This window comes from Periplaneta americana, chromosome 16 (assembly GCF_040183065.1).
Source record: "Periplaneta americana isolate PAMFEO1 chromosome 16, P.americana_PAMFEO1_priV1, whole genome shotgun sequence".
NCBI lineage: Eukaryota > Metazoa > Arthropoda > Insecta > Blattodea > Blattidae > Periplaneta > Periplaneta americana.
Window position 1 is genome coordinate 62,725,282 of NC_091132.1, and position 19,425 is coordinate 62,744,706.

The window sequence follows — 19,425 nt, forward strand, 5'->3', positions numbered from 1 at the left end:
TCTTTTTTTTTCTTTTTTTGCCTGCTTATTCTTATGGACAATATTACTCTTATTAACATGGAGCAAGGGGCCTAACATACTGTGAAACTCTAAGCCTCGTGATACGAAATAGCCGACTATTTATAACGTCCTGTTGTTCTATTCTGTGGGCACAATCGCCTTCATTTTACAGTTAGGAATGATGAAATAATCATTTGTAAATTCATTAGTCTTTTCATTTCTCTCTTCCCTTTCCTTTTGGGCACACACAAAGAAAGAAACATCACTGAGGGACCATCTCTGTGGTGTAGTGGTCAGCATGCTGGTCTCTTACGCAGAGAGCACGGGTTCGATTCCTGGTCGGGTTCAATTTCCTGGTTGAGGTTTTTCAGGGGTTTTCCTCAACTGTATGGCGAATGCTAGGAAATTCGGACCACAACATCCCTGAATATCACCGGCCTCATTCACCATCGAAACCATATTCGTAACAAATCAGTAATACATATACAGTCGCCAACTAATTCACAACAATAGAACCAGTCTCAACAATAGTACACAGGCCTTCGGATTTCACCCAAAACGATTAACTCGCGATCTGACCAAAGATGTTAAAGCGAGTATAAATAACAGAGAGGGGAAAAAATTACTGAGAATTAAAGAGATAACCAGAAAAGCAATTGGAGATTCACCAACCATGCAGTTCTCACGCGAATATATTTCCCTCCCTATCTCTCACTCATACACACAAGCTAATCTTTATTCCATGCAAAAAGGTTTTTCTCAAATTATTTCTCTGCAGGAGAAAAATTGCTATCTTTAACATTGCCAATTTTGGAATTTCTAGAAACAAATTGAGGGATGCCAAATTTTCAATTCTCAATTCATGTTGAAAAATATAGCGCAATTTGCCAAAATTTGTCTTTCTCTGCAGCATTGTAATGATTCCATGAAACTCTATTTTCTATGTCTGACATTAAGTAAAACAACAACAACAACAACAACAACAACAATAATAATAATAATAATAATAATAATAATAATAATAATAATAATAATAATAATAATAAATTCTGGAAAGGCACTATTTCATCACTTGTGCCTATAAAACTACTGGGTGTTCATTTCAAAGTGTGTCATGACGTCACTGTTGTTGGGTCACCGATTTGAAGCGAGTTTCAGCTTATATGTTAGAGAAGTTGCCTATTATTTAAGGCGTTCTTCAATCTGAACTTGAGAACGTGTACAGTATAACTTGAACGTCGTAGCAACAGAAGGCGGTCTGTGCGTCTGTGTGCTACCATAACCTCTTTCGAACTGTGTTTTGCGCCGGCAAGTCGTACGCAGGGTATTTGTTATCATCGGTTGCGTATGGTAACATTCCACAACACAAATCAAATGTTCCGTGTCCATGTTGACCGTCGAAGTTAATGTCAACAAATACGTAAGTAATCGTCTTAACCCTCTACCCATATCCCGACAGTACGTATTTCCAAACAGTTCACATTCCTGCCACTACTGGCGTTACCGTACGTATCGGCACGTACTCTTCAGAATGAACGCCGTACTTGCTAGCCAACTTCTCTGCCTCTTAGATTATACACCTGAGCTGCGGAAGTGTAGGAAGATTGAATTCTTTAGGCTCGTCAGCTAGCCACATGACGGGATACAGCGAGCCAAGACACATTTTGAACTGAACACCCAGTAGACATGCGCAACATGAAAAAGTGTACTATGACTATCCTGTAACACAAGAAATGTTGGTGTTTATTTTACTTCATCTACGCAAATCATTATTAAAGTAAAAATTTTACTAAAAGCTGCTGTGTCCTAGAAATTTTGTGAGTCAACATTCTTTTCATTACACATAAGTATATACAGTGAAATCTGGTTGAAATGGCCACCTCCACTCAGTGATTACCTCAGTAAACGGACATTTTTATCTGGACAGACGAAGAATCAATGTATCCACCAAAACCTTGAGTTGAAGCTGTGACGTCATCTAGCAATATGCAAGGGGTGGGGATATAAGGCACGAATTGACGTGTCGCGCAGCATCCGAGCCAGTATAACTCGAGTCTCAGAATTCAATTTGTCAACATAAGCACGTTTATGTTTAACAGTACTTACATGGCACTTTACGTGAAACTCCTAGAACTTGGCACATAACGTTTACAAAATCTGCAGAATAGTTTGTTTTAAATAATAAACACACCATCAAATTCTGAAATACGTGCTCATAATTTTGTATAAACTGTACTTGTTCGATTTTTCGGCATATCTCTGCAAGAAATGTGCACGAATTGCTGATTGACACACTTGAACGTAACTGCACTGTTTAGTTGTTTATACTCTGACGGAGCAAGTACTGTGCAGGTTTTGAAATAATTTCGCAACAAGTTGCGTGTAATTTTCATTGACTGAACTGTACTCCTGCTTGATCAGTGCAGTAGCTCGGTTCAAGTTCACAACAACTTTGGCTGTATGTACAATATTTCACCATTACTTTATAGCAATCCAAATCCCTTACCCTGGTGATCATGAGTCAAATCAATGATCCCATTTGGTATCCATGTATTGTGCCTATTATATTACAAGATAGTGATAGATAAAACGTCTGTACTTACAGTTACGATTTAAATTGAGTTTTCAAGTCATCTACCACCGCTTCATCCACTGTAAGTCTAATAATTTCGTCGTTTCTTTCGTCCTTTTATGCTCGACCATGCCGAAATGTAGTAATTATACACCTGGTAGCAGTCCTTTAATGCATGTCATTAAAGTACACCTACTCATTAAAGTTCAGGTGTTCAGCCAATGACAAGTCAGCTTTGTACCGTTATATCGATTATTCTCGGATATGCAATCGAAAGACAATTAGCGAAAAGTCACGGAGGCTGGAAATCCAATACTGTCGCAGAAGGTTATGTTCTGTTACTATAATAATTAGTGTTAATTGTAAATAATATTCAAATAAATTCAATTTATCATCTCGTCTTTCAATTCTAAATCAATTTCCAGGTTATATCAGAGTAATCTTCATCTTATTCTCTGCCAAGGTCAATGACATTCGGCCTCGGAAAAAATCAATACTTTCGCGTCTGCGCACATCTCACAATTCAGGTCAGTTCGCACATAACCATAAGAAGACCTAATTTTAAATAATTTCAAGTTAGAAATATGGTCGAGCATAAAAAGTCGCTTGCGCTCGTTTCATAAACAACCATACTTGCGTCTTAATTACTACCATTATAGGCTCGTTGCATAATGTACTATTTGTACATGCTTTCATTAAATAATTTAAGCATAATATCGAAACAGAATCACGGTCTTCCTGCTTACTGTGCTAGTATGTTCAGTGGGTTTCATACTAAGCAAGTCTATGGGGGGAGGTGGGCCTCACTAAATTATAGTAACGAAGCACAAATCAACTGTGTAAATATGCACATTAACAGAAAATAGAGACTTACTTCTAGTTGTATTCCGCTGTCACCACTATTACATTTAGCATTTCTTGCAGCTTTCTTTCCCTTCTTACGCTCTTTACTGGATCTCCAAACCAGAGGGCCAAACCTAAGAAGAAGATGGTATGAAATTAAAGATTATGTTCAACAACGACATGTTATAACATATTTTGGGTGTACTCCAAAACTCACTTGAACTTTGAGTCTGAAGACGCATCATCTTTCCCAGGTGGTGGGGGTGGTGGAGGCGGTGGAGGGGGTGGCGACTCTGTGCTCTGTTGTACTGATTCCTCTTCGTCGTGAGGTTGTTCATCCGTCACATCTTCTCCACCTTCACTCCCTTCTTTACTTCCTCCCTTCTTGTGGAACTTGAGAGCAAAACTCTTCCTGAACTTCTGAAGAACACTTTCTGACGCATTCCCTGTGAAGAGTACCATTTTCATGATTATTCAATGTATTCGTCATACAATACAAATTTACATATACAAATGATAAACAAAAATACTTACAGAATTTCTTTCTATAAATACCTTTCCTCTTTAACATTTAGCATCTTAAAACAGAGCTAATGCTTTCCATTGCTTTCACTGACAAATTATTTATTAAAATCATGTTATACATACAGTAATGTTCACATTAAACTTTGCTTCATAATGATACAAATAAATTGCCACATATACATGTATGTGGCTGCAATGTAGTAGGCTACATTTTTATACATATAGTTCTTTGGATTTGTATCTTAAGTCAAGGAAATAATTAACATAATATCATATTTATAGTGCAATAGATCTGTATTTATATAATTCTAGTAACTAAAAAAATTGAAATTCGGTAAAAAGAAATATGGGACAATTTTATCTTAACTAACAACATGTCACAGAGAAAATTTCAATTTCAATGATACAGTATATTATTTATTACAAGATTAATTAATAATTTAGAAGTCTTCTCACCATTCGTGAGCTGCCACAAGGGACAGTACTTAACCATATAAATGTTTACAAGTTCATTAAACCATTCATTTTGTTTTGACAATGAAACTTCTACAAGTACATAGGTGCAAATACATTTTTAGATTAGTAGAAATACACCTAATTTTAGAGAGAGAGGTAAGTGTTACAAAAAAGTAAAGAATGCTAATGAAGTTAGTTTCATTTCGAATATAGGTGATGCTTCAGGAGAGCAATTGATCCTTTCAATGCAGCTAATGTTACAATCGGAATAATAGATGTAGGTATTCCAAGACTTTTAAACACATCTTTCATGAAGAGAGTAGCGGTACCTCTTGCTCCAACCAGAAATCCAATTACTTCAAGCTCTTTTAGCTGGTAGTTTTGGAGGTAATAGGAAAAGATAGGATTGTAGATATTCTTTTTTTCCTTATCCACTTCTGCTGACTGTTCCTCATTCGTTTCGAAACGCACAGTGGGATCAATTATGAATCCAGATCTTGTAGATTCCTTGAAAGCTATTATATCTATGCGCCGTGTACTGCCAGTGACGGAGAGACCATGTACTTCTTCAAAAGTGTTGTAATCGGCATCTTTAAGGGCAGATGCTATAATCGATTGTACTTGGTGATGTCTAGCGTTTCGCAGAGCTTCGTCGTGCTACAGAGTATGTTTATTTACACATACAATCAAATTCACAAACATAAACGCACCCTAGACATGGTCTACTGTATGTAACTTATAGTTTATGGTATGAATTCAACATTATTAAGTTAGTGTATAGATAATTTTCTTAAAATAGACTTTAAAGGAGAAGATTATCTTTTAGAAAAATAATTAATATCATATCACCATCTAATAATACTTGTGTGTTCACTGTGGACAAAATAATTTTATACAGAAAAATATGCATTTAATATAATATTATATTTTGTGGCATTTATTAGTTTATTATTAATATTCATTACTTTAAAGGAATATTTTGACAAGGAATAATTTTCTAATACATTCACTCGTCTTCCTGCATTATTAAATAACTTTTAGATTTTAAACGTCAGGAATAGTGACATCTGAAAAAAAAAAAAAAGTTACACGTGATTATTTATTAATAGTTATTTATGAGACAAGTTCGTAAAGGTTCTCTTTATACTCGTGCCAAAAAGATGACTTTACGAATGTGTATCATATAATGTTTTTCTACGATAGCACAAATTTACATTAAATAAATATTTCAAGTTGGGGAGGTTATAAGATCACAATGTCATGACCATCTAAACTCAGAACCATTAAGAATGGCAGCCTGTTTTATTCATGTTTACGACATCATGGCCGTCTAAACTTGCCACATAATCAACAAAGTGATTAGGAATAGTTGCATGATAAATCTTGTTACAATGACTACTATATGTAACTTCAGAATAATAAGGGCTAAAATGTAGATATGAATGTTAAATTTGTTACTTATTTGGGATAAATTTCAGAACACGGATACCTTCCTTTTCCTCTTACTCCAAAATTCCAACCTTGTGCACACAAAATAAATTATTGACAATGAAAAGTGGCTTTTCGTAAACATGATGATGTGCATTTGACAAAGACAGACAAATCTGCTCTTTTTAGTATTTTATAATAATTGTTGTTGTGTTAGTGTAATATTTAAGTAATTAAAGATCGAGATAATGCAATAATTTCTTACTGAATGAAGTTTGTAAATTGAATATCAGTATTACATTTTCTTTGGCAGTGCGTAAAATGAATAGCAGTGCCTGAAGTGATTACTTACTTTTTAAGCACTCACTTTAGGCACTTTAATAGTGGGTAAAATGCAACTTTACGCACTATGGTATAAAAAAACCTTTACCAATATTCTACGTAATTCTACGTTTATAATATGGTACCATACCGCATGTATTTATATTTGACTGCATTCATGTTTTCATTTTCCATGCTCAGGAATTTGAAAATGAAATTTTGTCAGTTTATCTTGCTTCAAAATTTTAATCTGACTACCATGACAACTGAATTTGAGTTGAATTACAAATCTAATAACTATTGAATTTGAGTTAAATTACAAATCTGATCAAAATTAATTCTGTATCAAGTTTAAGTAAATACCGGTACTAAGCTGCATAATAATAATAATATTCAGTTCTAATAAATTATATACCGGTACCAGTATATTCACACTCATACAATGAGGTGCATAATGGCGCCTACAGTTAAGGCAAATATATAACATTTAGGAATTTCTGTATTATTATGAAACCTCTGGTGGACAGTGATAAAGAAATTGAACTTGATTTCATTATATCCAACATAATATACAATGTTTATGCTATTTCCAGCCTTGACCATTGCCAGTAATATTAATGTTGATCTAAAACAGAGAGAAGAATGAAGCGTTATTAAGAAGAGGTAAAGATTGAACTTTTTTCATTGGAGAGAGATTCACGTTTCAAGATTGGTTCTACCTTAGTCTTCAGTTGGAAAAATGGCGTGAGAAGGATATCCTACTCATTGGGGTCGTTACAAACAGCTATTCTCATTCTGCTTGACTAATTCAATAGTGGCCAATATTAAATAAAATTTAATTTAAAAATGCACTATAAATATGACCTGTAGAGACAAAGCAGTAAAAGTTATTAAAGAATATGAGCTATTTCACATAATTGAAGAAGGGTTTTAAAGTAACGTGAAGAAAAAAAAAAAAACAATTTTTGTATACCGGTAGTTATTTAAGAAAAGGTACTTCAATACATACTGAAAACAACATAGGTACTATTTTCTTCGTTACTGACTAGACATGTATAAGAGATGTATGATCCCAGAGCTGCGACAAAATATACCTAGACAAGATAAAAGTGGTTGCTGTGGTGGGTAGATGGAGGGGGTAGCCTATATACTATACAGTACCAGTATAGACATCTCTTCCATAGTGAATGGTAGTGCATTGACATTCGTAAGTGATGGCACATCATAAGCTTCTATATTAAAAGCAGGCAAGAAACAATTAGAATATCATTTCAACCGTACTTACAATTGTTTGAATTAGATTTACAGTTCATTAAATTATTATGATGTCCAATATGATATGTTATTGTGTATCTGAACAGACTATCATTGTTTACGTAACATACCACAATGCCATCATTTGTTTTTAAAATGTATGGTCGAAGTGCATGCAACTAACAAGCAAACATTCTGATGGGGGCAGACAAAAAAGTTTTTTTTTTCTTCCACCATGTTAATAATGTCAAAAACGTGTTATACGAATTCTGGCCACTCGACCGCAATTACGAGGCTGTCCAGAAAGTGATTTCCTATGGGGCCATTTATAGAAAAAGAGCACAATTGCATGGAAAGATTTATTGAAACAGATACAGCAATTGTTGCACTATTTGTCAACATATCCCACACTGGAACTGAGGTATTTGTCACACCATAGGATCAATTTTGTCGTACAAGTCAGCCGCCTAGGATCGGAACCAGCTTTTGACAGCACCTCTTTGTCGATCCCTTGACATGACAAATGTCTCAATTCCGGTGAGGAATATGTTGAAAAATAGCTCAACAATTGCTGTGTCTGTTCCAATAAATTTTTCCAGTGAAATTGTGTTTTCTTTCTGTTAATGGCCCCTGGCTAACTTATTTTTTTTACATCCATCGTAATTGCAGTCAAGTGACCAAAATTTGTGTAAGCACGTCTTTTGACATTACTAACATGGTGAAAGAAAAAAAAAAATTTAATCTGTCACCATCAGAATGTTTGCTTGTAAGTAGATTTTTTTCGCAGCTCTGATGATCACAATAATATTGTCATACTATTGCCATATAATTTTTCTGAAATGTTCTACTGTTTCGTTCATTATAAAGGAAAGAAAGTAATCATAATTGACTTACCTAATGTGACCTCTGTATTTAACAGAAAATAACCAGTAGCATGCCATGAAGAGCAAAATTTTCTGACATTAAAATATGTTTTACACAAGACAATATTTGTAAAGACTATACTTCAACAAAACTAATATGAGCTCCCTTTGTATGAGATACCATAATTAGTTATTTGTAACACTGAAGACGATACTGTCAATCAAAACTTGCGTAAGTATAAATTAACACAGAGGTGAGCAAAAAAACAAGCTATGTCCATAATATGTAATTAGATACCGGTACTGTGTATTATGAAATAGTATCATTCCTGTCTAAGGTGGATTAGTTTATTGGACTTGCCATAATTGTGAGAAGACAGAGAGAGTGACGACATAAGATCTGTGAAATAACATTCTAAGCACTGATTATGTATGAAATCGACATGCACATTTTTGCCCAGCTTGAGTAATTTGAAAATAATGACTTCTTCGTAATATATATCTCCTTGTGTAATATGTGAAACATCATATTATTTTGCAACCTCGATTGTTTGGTTCAAAACTAATAACATGGAATATAGAAATTTTCATATACTGGTATGGTATTCAAATACCATGTTTTACATCATTCTAATGTACCGTAATACAAATGTTATAATAATGTCACAGCTTTAAAAACAATGATGTAATATTAGTAAAGAAATAGAATGAACAAGGTTAACCACTGGTAATGTAATTAAAACAAGCACATAATAAAACAAATATATAAATGAATGAATATAGTCGGAGATTATACAGAAAAATAAAAAATGACTAAATTTCACAGATTATACAATACAAATTAAATCACTTATCAAATAGCCACTACTATACATTAAATGAATTGATATCACAACCCTGCACATCAGCATTTTTTATGTATCTAGAGACCGGAGAAAGAGATTTAGAATTTTTAGCGTAAACAATTTCGTGAATACTCATTTCTTTAGAAGAAATACGAAGGCTGACATTATTTATGAAAGATTCACAGATAATGTCACCCTTGATGACCTTGCAAAAGAATAAGTAATCAAATGTATGTCGTCTAGCGTATAAGCTTCGACATTTAAAGCAATCAATATTTACCTTATTATAATAATAATAATAATAATAATAATAATAATAATAATAATAATAATAATAATAATAATAATAATAATAACAATAACAATAATAACAATAACAATAACAATAATAACAATAACAATAACAATAATAATAATAATAATAATAATAATAATAATAATAATAATAATAATAATAATGGGCCATTTTTTTCTTAATTCTGTTCTATTTTATTTTTTAAAACAAGCTACTTTCTGGTAAAAATCAAAATTATGTTCACATATTGTACATATAAAAATGAAGCTGCGTCTTATTTTTACACGCCTTATAGCCTTTGTAAGTACAAAAGACCGTCAATTATTAACTTCATATTGTTTTCGTCTAAATATGAAAGATAAAAGGGAGACAAGAGTTTTAAATTTTTAATGAAGACATAGTTGTATTGAAGTAATAATAGGCTACTTAACAAATCACATTTAGCTTCACCATAGGTATTAATTATTTAAAAAATAGTAGAAGTGAATATTTTGTCTCAGTTTTACTCATGCTGATACTAATACTTTGAGAGAAAAAAATAAAAATGCCATTACAGCTCATAAAATTGTTGAAGTGTAAAGAACATTCATTCTCAAACAAGAACTATGGCTAAGTGAACTAGATTAGATGAGGTAGAAAGTGATCATATTATTTGTCCCAACATACCACAAAACACACGCCTTCATTCTTGCATTTGAATAAGACTGATTATTATTTATACATCCCTTAACGTCCTTACAAATTTGTGTATGAAGTATAGAACTGTAATCATTCAGAGAGTTCAATAGAAGAGCATATTATTATAATGGTGAAAATAACTTTCAAGGAGGAGTTACCTCACTTTTGAACCAAACAATCGTGTTTTATTTTGAAAGCGAGTTTGGGGCAAGTGTACATCGGAAATAAATGCAGCCTCACCTGAGATATTGCGTTGTGATTGCGAGAAGTCCTTGTTATCAGTAAGTCTAGGATGAGTGAGAAGGGGCAGTGTTCCTTGCGATGACAGGAAACTCGAAGATCCTGTAGGTTCCTTGTCGGAGCTAGCATGTGGCCATGGCCTAACAATGGAAATTAAAATATCAACATAACGAATTTAACAATAGCGACATCATATTAGCATAATTACTTAGCCTGCCAATATATTTAAAGGTCAGCACTCATTTACTACTAGGATACACTCTAGCTGCATGGCAAATCAAAGCTGATACCTCATGCATTTTAAAGTACGATCATCATTGTCACTTTAATGGTTTGGTTCAGCTTTTGCAAGTAACAAACTATGGGTAGAAAAAATAAAATTCTGCAAGATCCAAAATCACTTGGTCATCAATACACTATATTGCTAAATGGTCACTGTGGGATATAACTTCTTAAGACACAGAGCATAGCAGATTCTCAATATATTTTCTTGCAATATGCAGCTTCACAGTAAGGCCCACTCACAATAGTAATATTACCCTCATGCACAGCCCCTACAAAAGATGATCTATTCCCAAAGAAATGCTGTGGATAGAAGTGATGCTAGACCTCCATTCATACAAGATGTTAGCACAGAAGAATACTCTAAACTATCTTTAATGTTACCATTATTAAATTACATCCTCGATTGGTGATGCAGCATGGTTGTGGTCCTGGGTTCAGGTCCTGGCCAGAGCGTGGGTAGTTGGTGTGATGTGGAATGTGAATGTGCCCAACACCGGAAATGTGAATTGCTTTCTGGATTAAATTTATAAATTACTCTATTTACCAAAAGTAGGAAAGACATTAATCAAAGTTTATGAAAATATACTGGAGTCAAAGTTGCCTTACATTTACTCCTATTTTTTTTATATGTTTAGTATTATTTTAATAAAATAACAATGCAGATGACGGGGTATAACATGGGACTTTAGGTTGTGCTGTCTCTGTAAATTCCACTATAAAACTTCTTATAGGAAAAATAAACATATGCACTTGTGACTACTGAAAATTACCTATTATTTTTTTTGCATATAAAAAAATTATTTCTTTATAAAAAATTTCAGAATACGTTATAACTTACAGCAGTGGCGTAGCATGAAATTTTGAGCAGGGGAAGCTAACTCAAGTTGTCTTTCATGTACATATGAGAAAACGTATTACAAAAATATAGTTTTCAAATAAATAATAGTCAATGTCAAGTCACCAGTCGAAGATTGGTTGGAACATCGTAAGTAACATCAATAAGGCATGACCTGAAATTGTACGTAGTAAAATATGATTTCACTGTTTACACATATAGTATCTCTAACAAATAGACACGTTTACGTATAACATTAGCTCACTCCCTGTCATACTTAGAGAAATCACAATATTAACGGTCAATAGATACAGTATTACTATCATTACGTAAGTATGCGTCTGTGTTTTGGTTATGTCCTTCATTGACAGCAAGGGAGTCGGTCATTTGTTTTCTAACTCACACTTTTGTTCGTAAGTCAGTCTTGATAATAGAATTATCCTAAAAAATTCAAGTAAATCGGTGTCAGGAACTGTTATTTCACTCATTATTTATTATATCAGCCACAGTGCAAACTAACACTTCAACTGAACACAACTCACGAAAGGGATAACTCGGAAACTAAATTATTTTTAATGTAAAAGCTAGCTTTTGCGAGCCTTGCGACCAGGGTTGTTTAGTTAGAAAGGGATGGAAAATCTGCGGGGTGGATTACACAGAAGAATGAATATGAATGAAAGAAACCAGTCTGCTTGGAAGCTGGTGTGTGCAGGCTTCTTGTTTACTGCTGCATCACGAATCATCTTGAGCTGCCGCATCACAATATTTAACGCGTAAATATAAACTCTATTAAAATTAATAAATAATTTTGTTCATAAACTGCAGGTTATTATGAAATTATTATTAACTGGGGAAGCTGAGCTTTTTAGCTTACACTGACGCTACGCCACTGACTTACAGACAAAATTGTTCAATTTAATGTAACATTTTATTTTAATTTATAAATAATCATATTACGTTCATTTCACAAGCATAATGATAATATTGATTAGGCTATTTAAAATGCATGAGTATTAGATATTAATTTATGCAATGTGTTTCCTGCAGCAGTTTGGCATGATGCTAGTTTCGAAAACTGCATAATAAGGAATAATTCATGGGAAAACACACACATTTCATACATGAAAGTCGATGGGTAATTGCAGGTAGGAATTTATTCTCTAGTCAGTTATAAACAGTAGAGACATGATCACCAAGATTTTATTAGGTTTTAGAATTGTTACAAGTTAAAAATTACAAAAAGCAACTATTTATTTTTATATATTAAAGTGGAGCCACGAAAGCATGAGCTTGGGAACCACTGAAAAGGCTCTCTGATACACGGAGGTGAGCAACAAGGAGAGAGAATGAAAAACTGTCCTTCAAGCTGGTCACTATACATCTCTTTGCAAATACCTCCTAGCCTATGATTTCACTTACAGTCATCTCTCCATTGCCACAACAAATTGTTTGCTCCCATGCAGTGTGAAGAGGAATGATTGGAAAGAAAAAAGGAGGAAATTAATATAACAAGGCATGCTGTAAGATTAACCAACCACCAGCACAATTTTGTAAAAATAATCTAGTGCAACCGGGACTGGCCCGACCAATTTTGCCACCCTACACAAGTGCCGATTGTGCCACGCCCTCAAAAATGTACACACACTTCAACTACTACTACAGACTTTTTCATATAATGTAACACTTTGATATTAATCTTTACAATCAGTTACAAATACATTAAGTTAAGAATCAGCTTTAATCTGTCGCTCTTAAGCCAGTACGTTTATGATTCTGATTTCAATTATTTGGTTTTCTATGATTTTATATTTGGTTCTGAAACTTATTTCGGATCTCTAGTTTTAAATACTTTTTATAGGTCTTACCTGCTTATAACATTCACTATACTAGAAAGCACTTTAATTTTGTGTTTCTGACACTGCCTACTTCATGACATCCCATATCTGTACAACCTCCAGTTATGTTATTTGTGATGTAAAATATATGCACATGCACTTTCATAAAAGTATATGCATCAACAACACAAATAACCTTACATACAAGCCAGCACACTATATTACCTCCAGCACTACTGATATTTTTCAGGCAATGGGTCTTGCATTAAGGGAAAGCCAAGATAAGTGCATTTGTCTCTATTCTGAGGTGTTTATAATAGGGCGGTGACACATGATCTGCAGCCCCTTGTCAAGATGCCATGTTGATGGGCCTAACTTTCTTTTCAGAGAAAAGGGAAATGAGTAAACAATCAACTACTGTGCAAAAAATTTAATTTTTGTGCAGGTCAGTGATAAAAAAATTATCAAAATAATTTTTACTACCCCTTAACTTCTGCCATCCTGTTGCACCCCTGTCGGGCCGGCCCCGAGTACATCTGAAATTGGTCTCTGGACTTCAAATGTGTAACAATTAGCTTACTTTTATTGCACTTCATGTTGTTGTACTATACATTTTCCTTCAAATGAAAGAATCATTTTGTCAATGTGAAGAACATGGTTAAAATGATGCATTACACATTTAATTTGGTCCTGAATAGTAGATTTGTACAGTGGAACATATGTATGCACAATCCATGCCTACATACATAAATGCATTCATGCCAGCACTCTTCCTCGCATACAGGCACACATACATATACATGACACTGAATAAATATTTCCAGTATTGCTTCAATTCATTTTCCAATGTTCTCGTTTTTTTTTTTCCAAATCTATGTTCCCTATTTAAAACATTGCAGACTGGTAACTTACCAAATTCCAGATTATTAGAGTTAAATAGGTTAAACATTAGATCAGTGATTCTTAACCTTTTTTAACCTATAAACTCCTACTGTAATCAAATAATGGCCATGAAGTAATTATGAGAACAGAATTGAGTACAGCAGGCACTGATTATTGTAATGTTTGTCTATTATTTTTACATGATTACACAACTTCTGAACAGAACAAAAACAAAAGTACATTTCATAACACGTTAATACTAAAAAGCTTCGAAAAGGTAGAAAAATAACTTATTTACTCGTGTAATAGACGCATTTTTTTTCCCATAATTTGTAGATTAAAAATTCAGGGTGTATATTAGGATGCGAAGAAACAATTTTAGGGGAAAAAATCATAACTACCTGACAACCCACGTGATGATCACAATTGGTTTCGACATCGGACATTCAAGTAATATTGAAATCATATACGACTTCGAGAGAATCGGTATACTGAATGCTTACAAGCAGTAATAATGTAAAGTGCGTAACATAAGAAATGAATAAAAAATGTAGTACAGTATAATCTAAAACTGAATACAAATAAAGCAAAAACTTGGTATGCTTTGTGAAAGTAACACTACTACTACCCATTATTGCATTTTAAAAAGAACAAATCGTACCATATTACATTAACTCTTTGTTTTAAAAATTTAAACATGAGAAATGTATCCAACATTACGATTGTAGAATTACTACAGATAGCAATTGAAAATGTAATGCGTACATTACATTACATGTTACTTTTTTCTTTAGACATCATCCTGATTGTGCTGTATTTTAATTGTCTCGTAATAATCTCTTTCTATTATCTAATATTATTTGAAATATATTAACATTCTATGTATTTTAGTTTAATTCTGCTACACAGTTTATTTCAGTGTTTAATTAATAGTTCATAGTATTTTGTTGTTTAATTTGTAAATAACTTTTGTATACATGTAACTCTCATCTAAATCAAATTGTTGGATTCTTTGTAAGTTCATGCATATGTATATACACTTTTTGCTGGTTGAGTGGAAGAGAAGGTCTTACGGCCTTAACTCTGCCAGCTAAAATAAATTATTATTATTATTATTATTATTATTATTATTATTATTATTACATTATGCGGAGATTTTTACCCCCTACATATTGGTGTCAGAAGTTGCGGTGCGAACATTATGCGATGGCGTCTATTACGCGAGTAAATAAGGTATAATAAAAATATCGAGAATTTATCGATACATCGATTATACGTACTTAAATAATTAATCGGACAAAACATATCGAACATGAATTACTAGGTCATACAATAATTATTTGTATGACTTATTTAAATTTTCTGAAAATGTTAACATCCTTCTCAAGGATTCCAGTAGTGTAGAAACCACTCTTAAAATGTAGGCTCCTAGACGAGAGAAAAATCTGTTATTAACAATAATAATAATAATAATAATAATAATAATAATAATAATAATAATAATAATAATAATAATAATAATAATAATAATAATAATAATAATAAACCGTTTTAATAAATGTAATCAGTGTATTACACAGCAATGCATCTTTAATAAATACTTCTAATTGGAATAGATAAACAAAATATATATTTTATATGCATAAGAGTATATAGCCAATAACTAAATGTGTAAAGAAGGTGTTTGTTTTGATAATTAACTGCATGAACCAGCGCCTACTGTGCCCAGGACAAAGGAGTTCAATCTTCAGATATTCCTTCTGCAAACTGTGCTATTACATTTAATTTTCCACGGACCCTCTTATCCAGAACCCCAGGTTAAGAACCTCTGTTATAGTTGTCGTTTACTTGATATATTTTCACAGCTTCCACAGTTAAATCCTTGCTTTAATGTTTGCCCATATTAAGTGGTTTGAATGTGGTTGAGTAGTTCTTGAAGTGAGGCAGTGTTGAGTGTTCAGTTTGTTCTGCTGTGTCAATGTGGGTTGAGTTTCCGAAGTTTGGCCCTTGTATTCCGAAAGTTAGTAAAGAACAATTTATTTAAATCAAAGTCGGTCAGTTACAAGATAAAACCGACATCATTAATTACTAATTAAGGCATATGCAGGCATCTTGTAAGAAGGTGACTTTGGAGCAGGCAAACATTTAATGTACTTCAATTGTAAGTGTGAATCACCTACATAATTCTGAGTTTTAGCAAGCCATATAATTAAAAGGAAAGATATCGCACAATGCACTGCTGCTCTATATACAGGAGGTTCCAACTTTTATTTGCCATGAAACTGGGTATAATTCTGCAAAACTACTATGACCAAACACTAATACGCTACTGATTCAAGTGCAGCATTCTTAGAGTACCCACCTTGATGACTGGAGACAGAGTGATCTCCAATCGATAGTGATATGATGACCGACATGTTTATGTCAGTAGGACTAAAGATCGGGAATCCAACCCATATCAATATCTCAGAGAACAATCCAAACATTCAAAAAATTTCTACACACACAAAATAAAACTACAATACACTTTTTTTGTGTAAAATGCTTTAAAATTGGAATTAAATATTTTAAAATTCCAGGTTAACATTTGAATAAAATTGTCATAACTTGTCCTTGGAGGTACATAGCTAACATGTGATGTGTGCCAAATTTGTTTGGATTTAGTTCTGAAGATGACGTGCGGAGCAATAGACTTTAGCTGTGGTTTTGTAGTAGTAGTCTTCAGTCCTTGTGTTCATGTGCCAGTGATATAACCCTAGGCTGCCCCACCTTCTAATGTCCCAGTCGGATCTGCTGGTGATCTGGTCATCGAGAGGTGTGCTGGAAACCTTGGTGTGCCGGACTGACTTGGACAACCCTGGAGATCGTCGGTATTGGCTTGTGTCCTGTCCACCTACTGGAGGTTCTCTTACTGGCTGCAAACACACAAAATTTCTCTAATCAGTATCAGAGGTATTTCAATAAATGCCATTTTAAATAAATAAATATCACCAGAAACATTTCTGGGGAAGGTTGGGAAAAAATTACATTTTCTTCTGTTATTATACACTCGGCACAAAGTAAAACATGGCGCTTAGATGTTATGTAGTTAGAATTTTCTTATTAAGAACAAAAAGGAAAATATATTTCAATTTAAAAGAAAAGGTTTTATTATTTACTGATCGAAGTCAGAGTATTTAATCGAAAATTCCATTTATTTAATTTAAACGTCTATAATATATTATGCCTGTAATAAATTCGGGGAAAAATTGTAAACATAATAAAATTGGAAGTCTTTATTTTGGATGTATTAGCTACATTATTTGAAAATAATGTTTATTACTTAGTACATACTGTTATTTAAAGCAATTTATTACTCTAATACCATTCTTTTTTTTCATGTACAAATTAACACTGTATCATCATCCTCATCGTCATCATTTATTATACAGATGCATATTTTATTTTAATTTCGAATAGTTTTAATATCACTCCTCCTCCCCTTATTTTTGGGGAAAAGTATAGATTGTTACAATAAAATCCTGATGTCCTATAACCTCTATTTGTTTAGAAAACATTTATACCAGATATTGAAATTATAAGTATCAGAGAAATAAAATGTTAACAAATGAAATTCACTCGAAAACATGGCTTTGTGACACAGCATACTGTCGCTTTGTTCAGAAAGTTGCTGGAAAAATAAAGTGAAGAGAAGCCGTTACAGTTCGTCACGTTTCAATAAATGATCAAGCAGACTGTCTACTTGTTTGTGGAACAAATACTAAAATGAAGCAACTAACAGACGCTTGTACACGGACGATTGTTAAGTGTTTGTACGGACAAGGTCGACAGGTGTATTCATTTTTTGTACAAACGGCATCACTGCTGGATGCTGCAGACCTTTGTTTGGTGCACGTGCAGCAGAAGAGTAAACAGGCCAGAACTAGGTTTATGTACTGGTGGGACACTAATTAGCGCCTGCAAAAATGTTTGCTCGCAACGAATTACTGACATTCATTAGGAATTGATCAGCAAGAGACTTTGTCACGGTGACCAGAAATGTCACACTTCTGAATAGGACCATGGCCTTGTGAGACTTTCTATTACGTGAACAATTCAAGTCCTATAATTGAAAAGAGATATTTTAGTATTCCAGGAGGTATTATTTATGTATTCATACGTTTCCTAAAACAAATTCTCGATTTTCGAGTGTATGTGTTAATGTGGGAAAACTAACCCAAAATGCAATTTAAATATAAAGTTATAAATATATAAGCTCTTAAAGCTTATTGTTAAGATACGCAGGTTCACCTAATATGTTGTAATGTGGAAACCATGATATTGGTATTAAAATTCCTTAAATTCCTTATTATTATTATTATTATTATTATTATTATTATTATTATTATTATCATCATCATCATCATCATCAATAATTGTCTTATTTTTTATACTTTGTATGCCTAATTTATTTTTGACCTGCTGTTCACATTTTATTATGCTTTTTTCTTTCCTTCTCTATGTTATAATATTATGTCTGATTTCTTCTTACTTGTTGTTTACATTTTATTATTATTATCTTATTCAGTTTTGTGTGTAAAATTGTAGTGTACTTTGTAAATTTGTAGTGTTTTTGTAACGCAGTTTTTACTCCTGGTTGAGTGTTAGAGAAGGTCGTATGGCCTTAACTCTGCCAGGTTAAGTAAATCATTATTATTATTATTATTATTATTATTATTATTATTATTATTATTATTATTAAATATAAATAATTATATACAACGAAAAAATTGAGACGTACTGATCAACAGCAATTGCAAAGAGCAGAGTACGAGACGAGAGGGGAGGAGAGAAAGAATAGGGACGAGAAGAACAAAGCGAGAATAGAATAAGGACGAGAAGAGCAAAGAGAGAATAAAGCAGAAACGAGAAATGCAAAAAGAGAGTAGTAGAATGGGGACGAGAAGAGCAAAGATAGATAGGATAGGAACGAGAAAAGAAAAGAGAGAATATAATAGGGATCAGAAGTGTAAAGGGAATATAATAGGGGCAAGAGTAACAAATAGAGAGTAGAATAGGGACGAGAAGTGCAAACAGAGAATATAATAGGGACGAGAAGTTCAAAGGAATATTAGAATGGGAATGGAAAGATCAAAGAGAGAATAGAATAGAAACGAAAAGTACAGAGAGAGAATAGAATAGAAATGAGAAGAGCAAAGAGAGAATAGAATAGAGCAGAATAGAAACGAAAGAGCAAAAAGAGAATAGAGTACAGTAGAAGCGTGAAGA

The 19,425-nt window shown here is 33.1% G+C and overlaps 1 protein-coding gene across 3 annotated transcripts in view; it reads right to left on the bottom strand.

Annotated features, from left to right (window-relative positions):
* The window catches only part of RhoGEF3 (Rho guanine nucleotide exchange factor 3), a 717,495-nt gene that overhangs the window by 37,421 nt on the left and 660,649 nt on the right, over window positions 1-19,425 (bottom strand). For all 3 annotated transcript variants that reach the window (XM_069849417.1, XM_069849415.1, XM_069849418.1), the window contains exons 3-6: window positions 16,927-17,072; window positions 10,321-10,460; window positions 3,633-3,861; window positions 3,447-3,549 (exon numbers count right to left, since the gene is read on the bottom strand). In XM_069849417.1, the coding sequence (XP_069705518.1) occupies window positions 3,447-3,549; window positions 3,633-3,861; window positions 10,321-10,460; window positions 16,927-17,072 (618 nt within the window). The remainder of the gene's footprint in view (window positions 1-3,446; window positions 3,550-3,632; window positions 3,862-10,320; window positions 10,461-16,926; window positions 17,073-19,425) is intronic.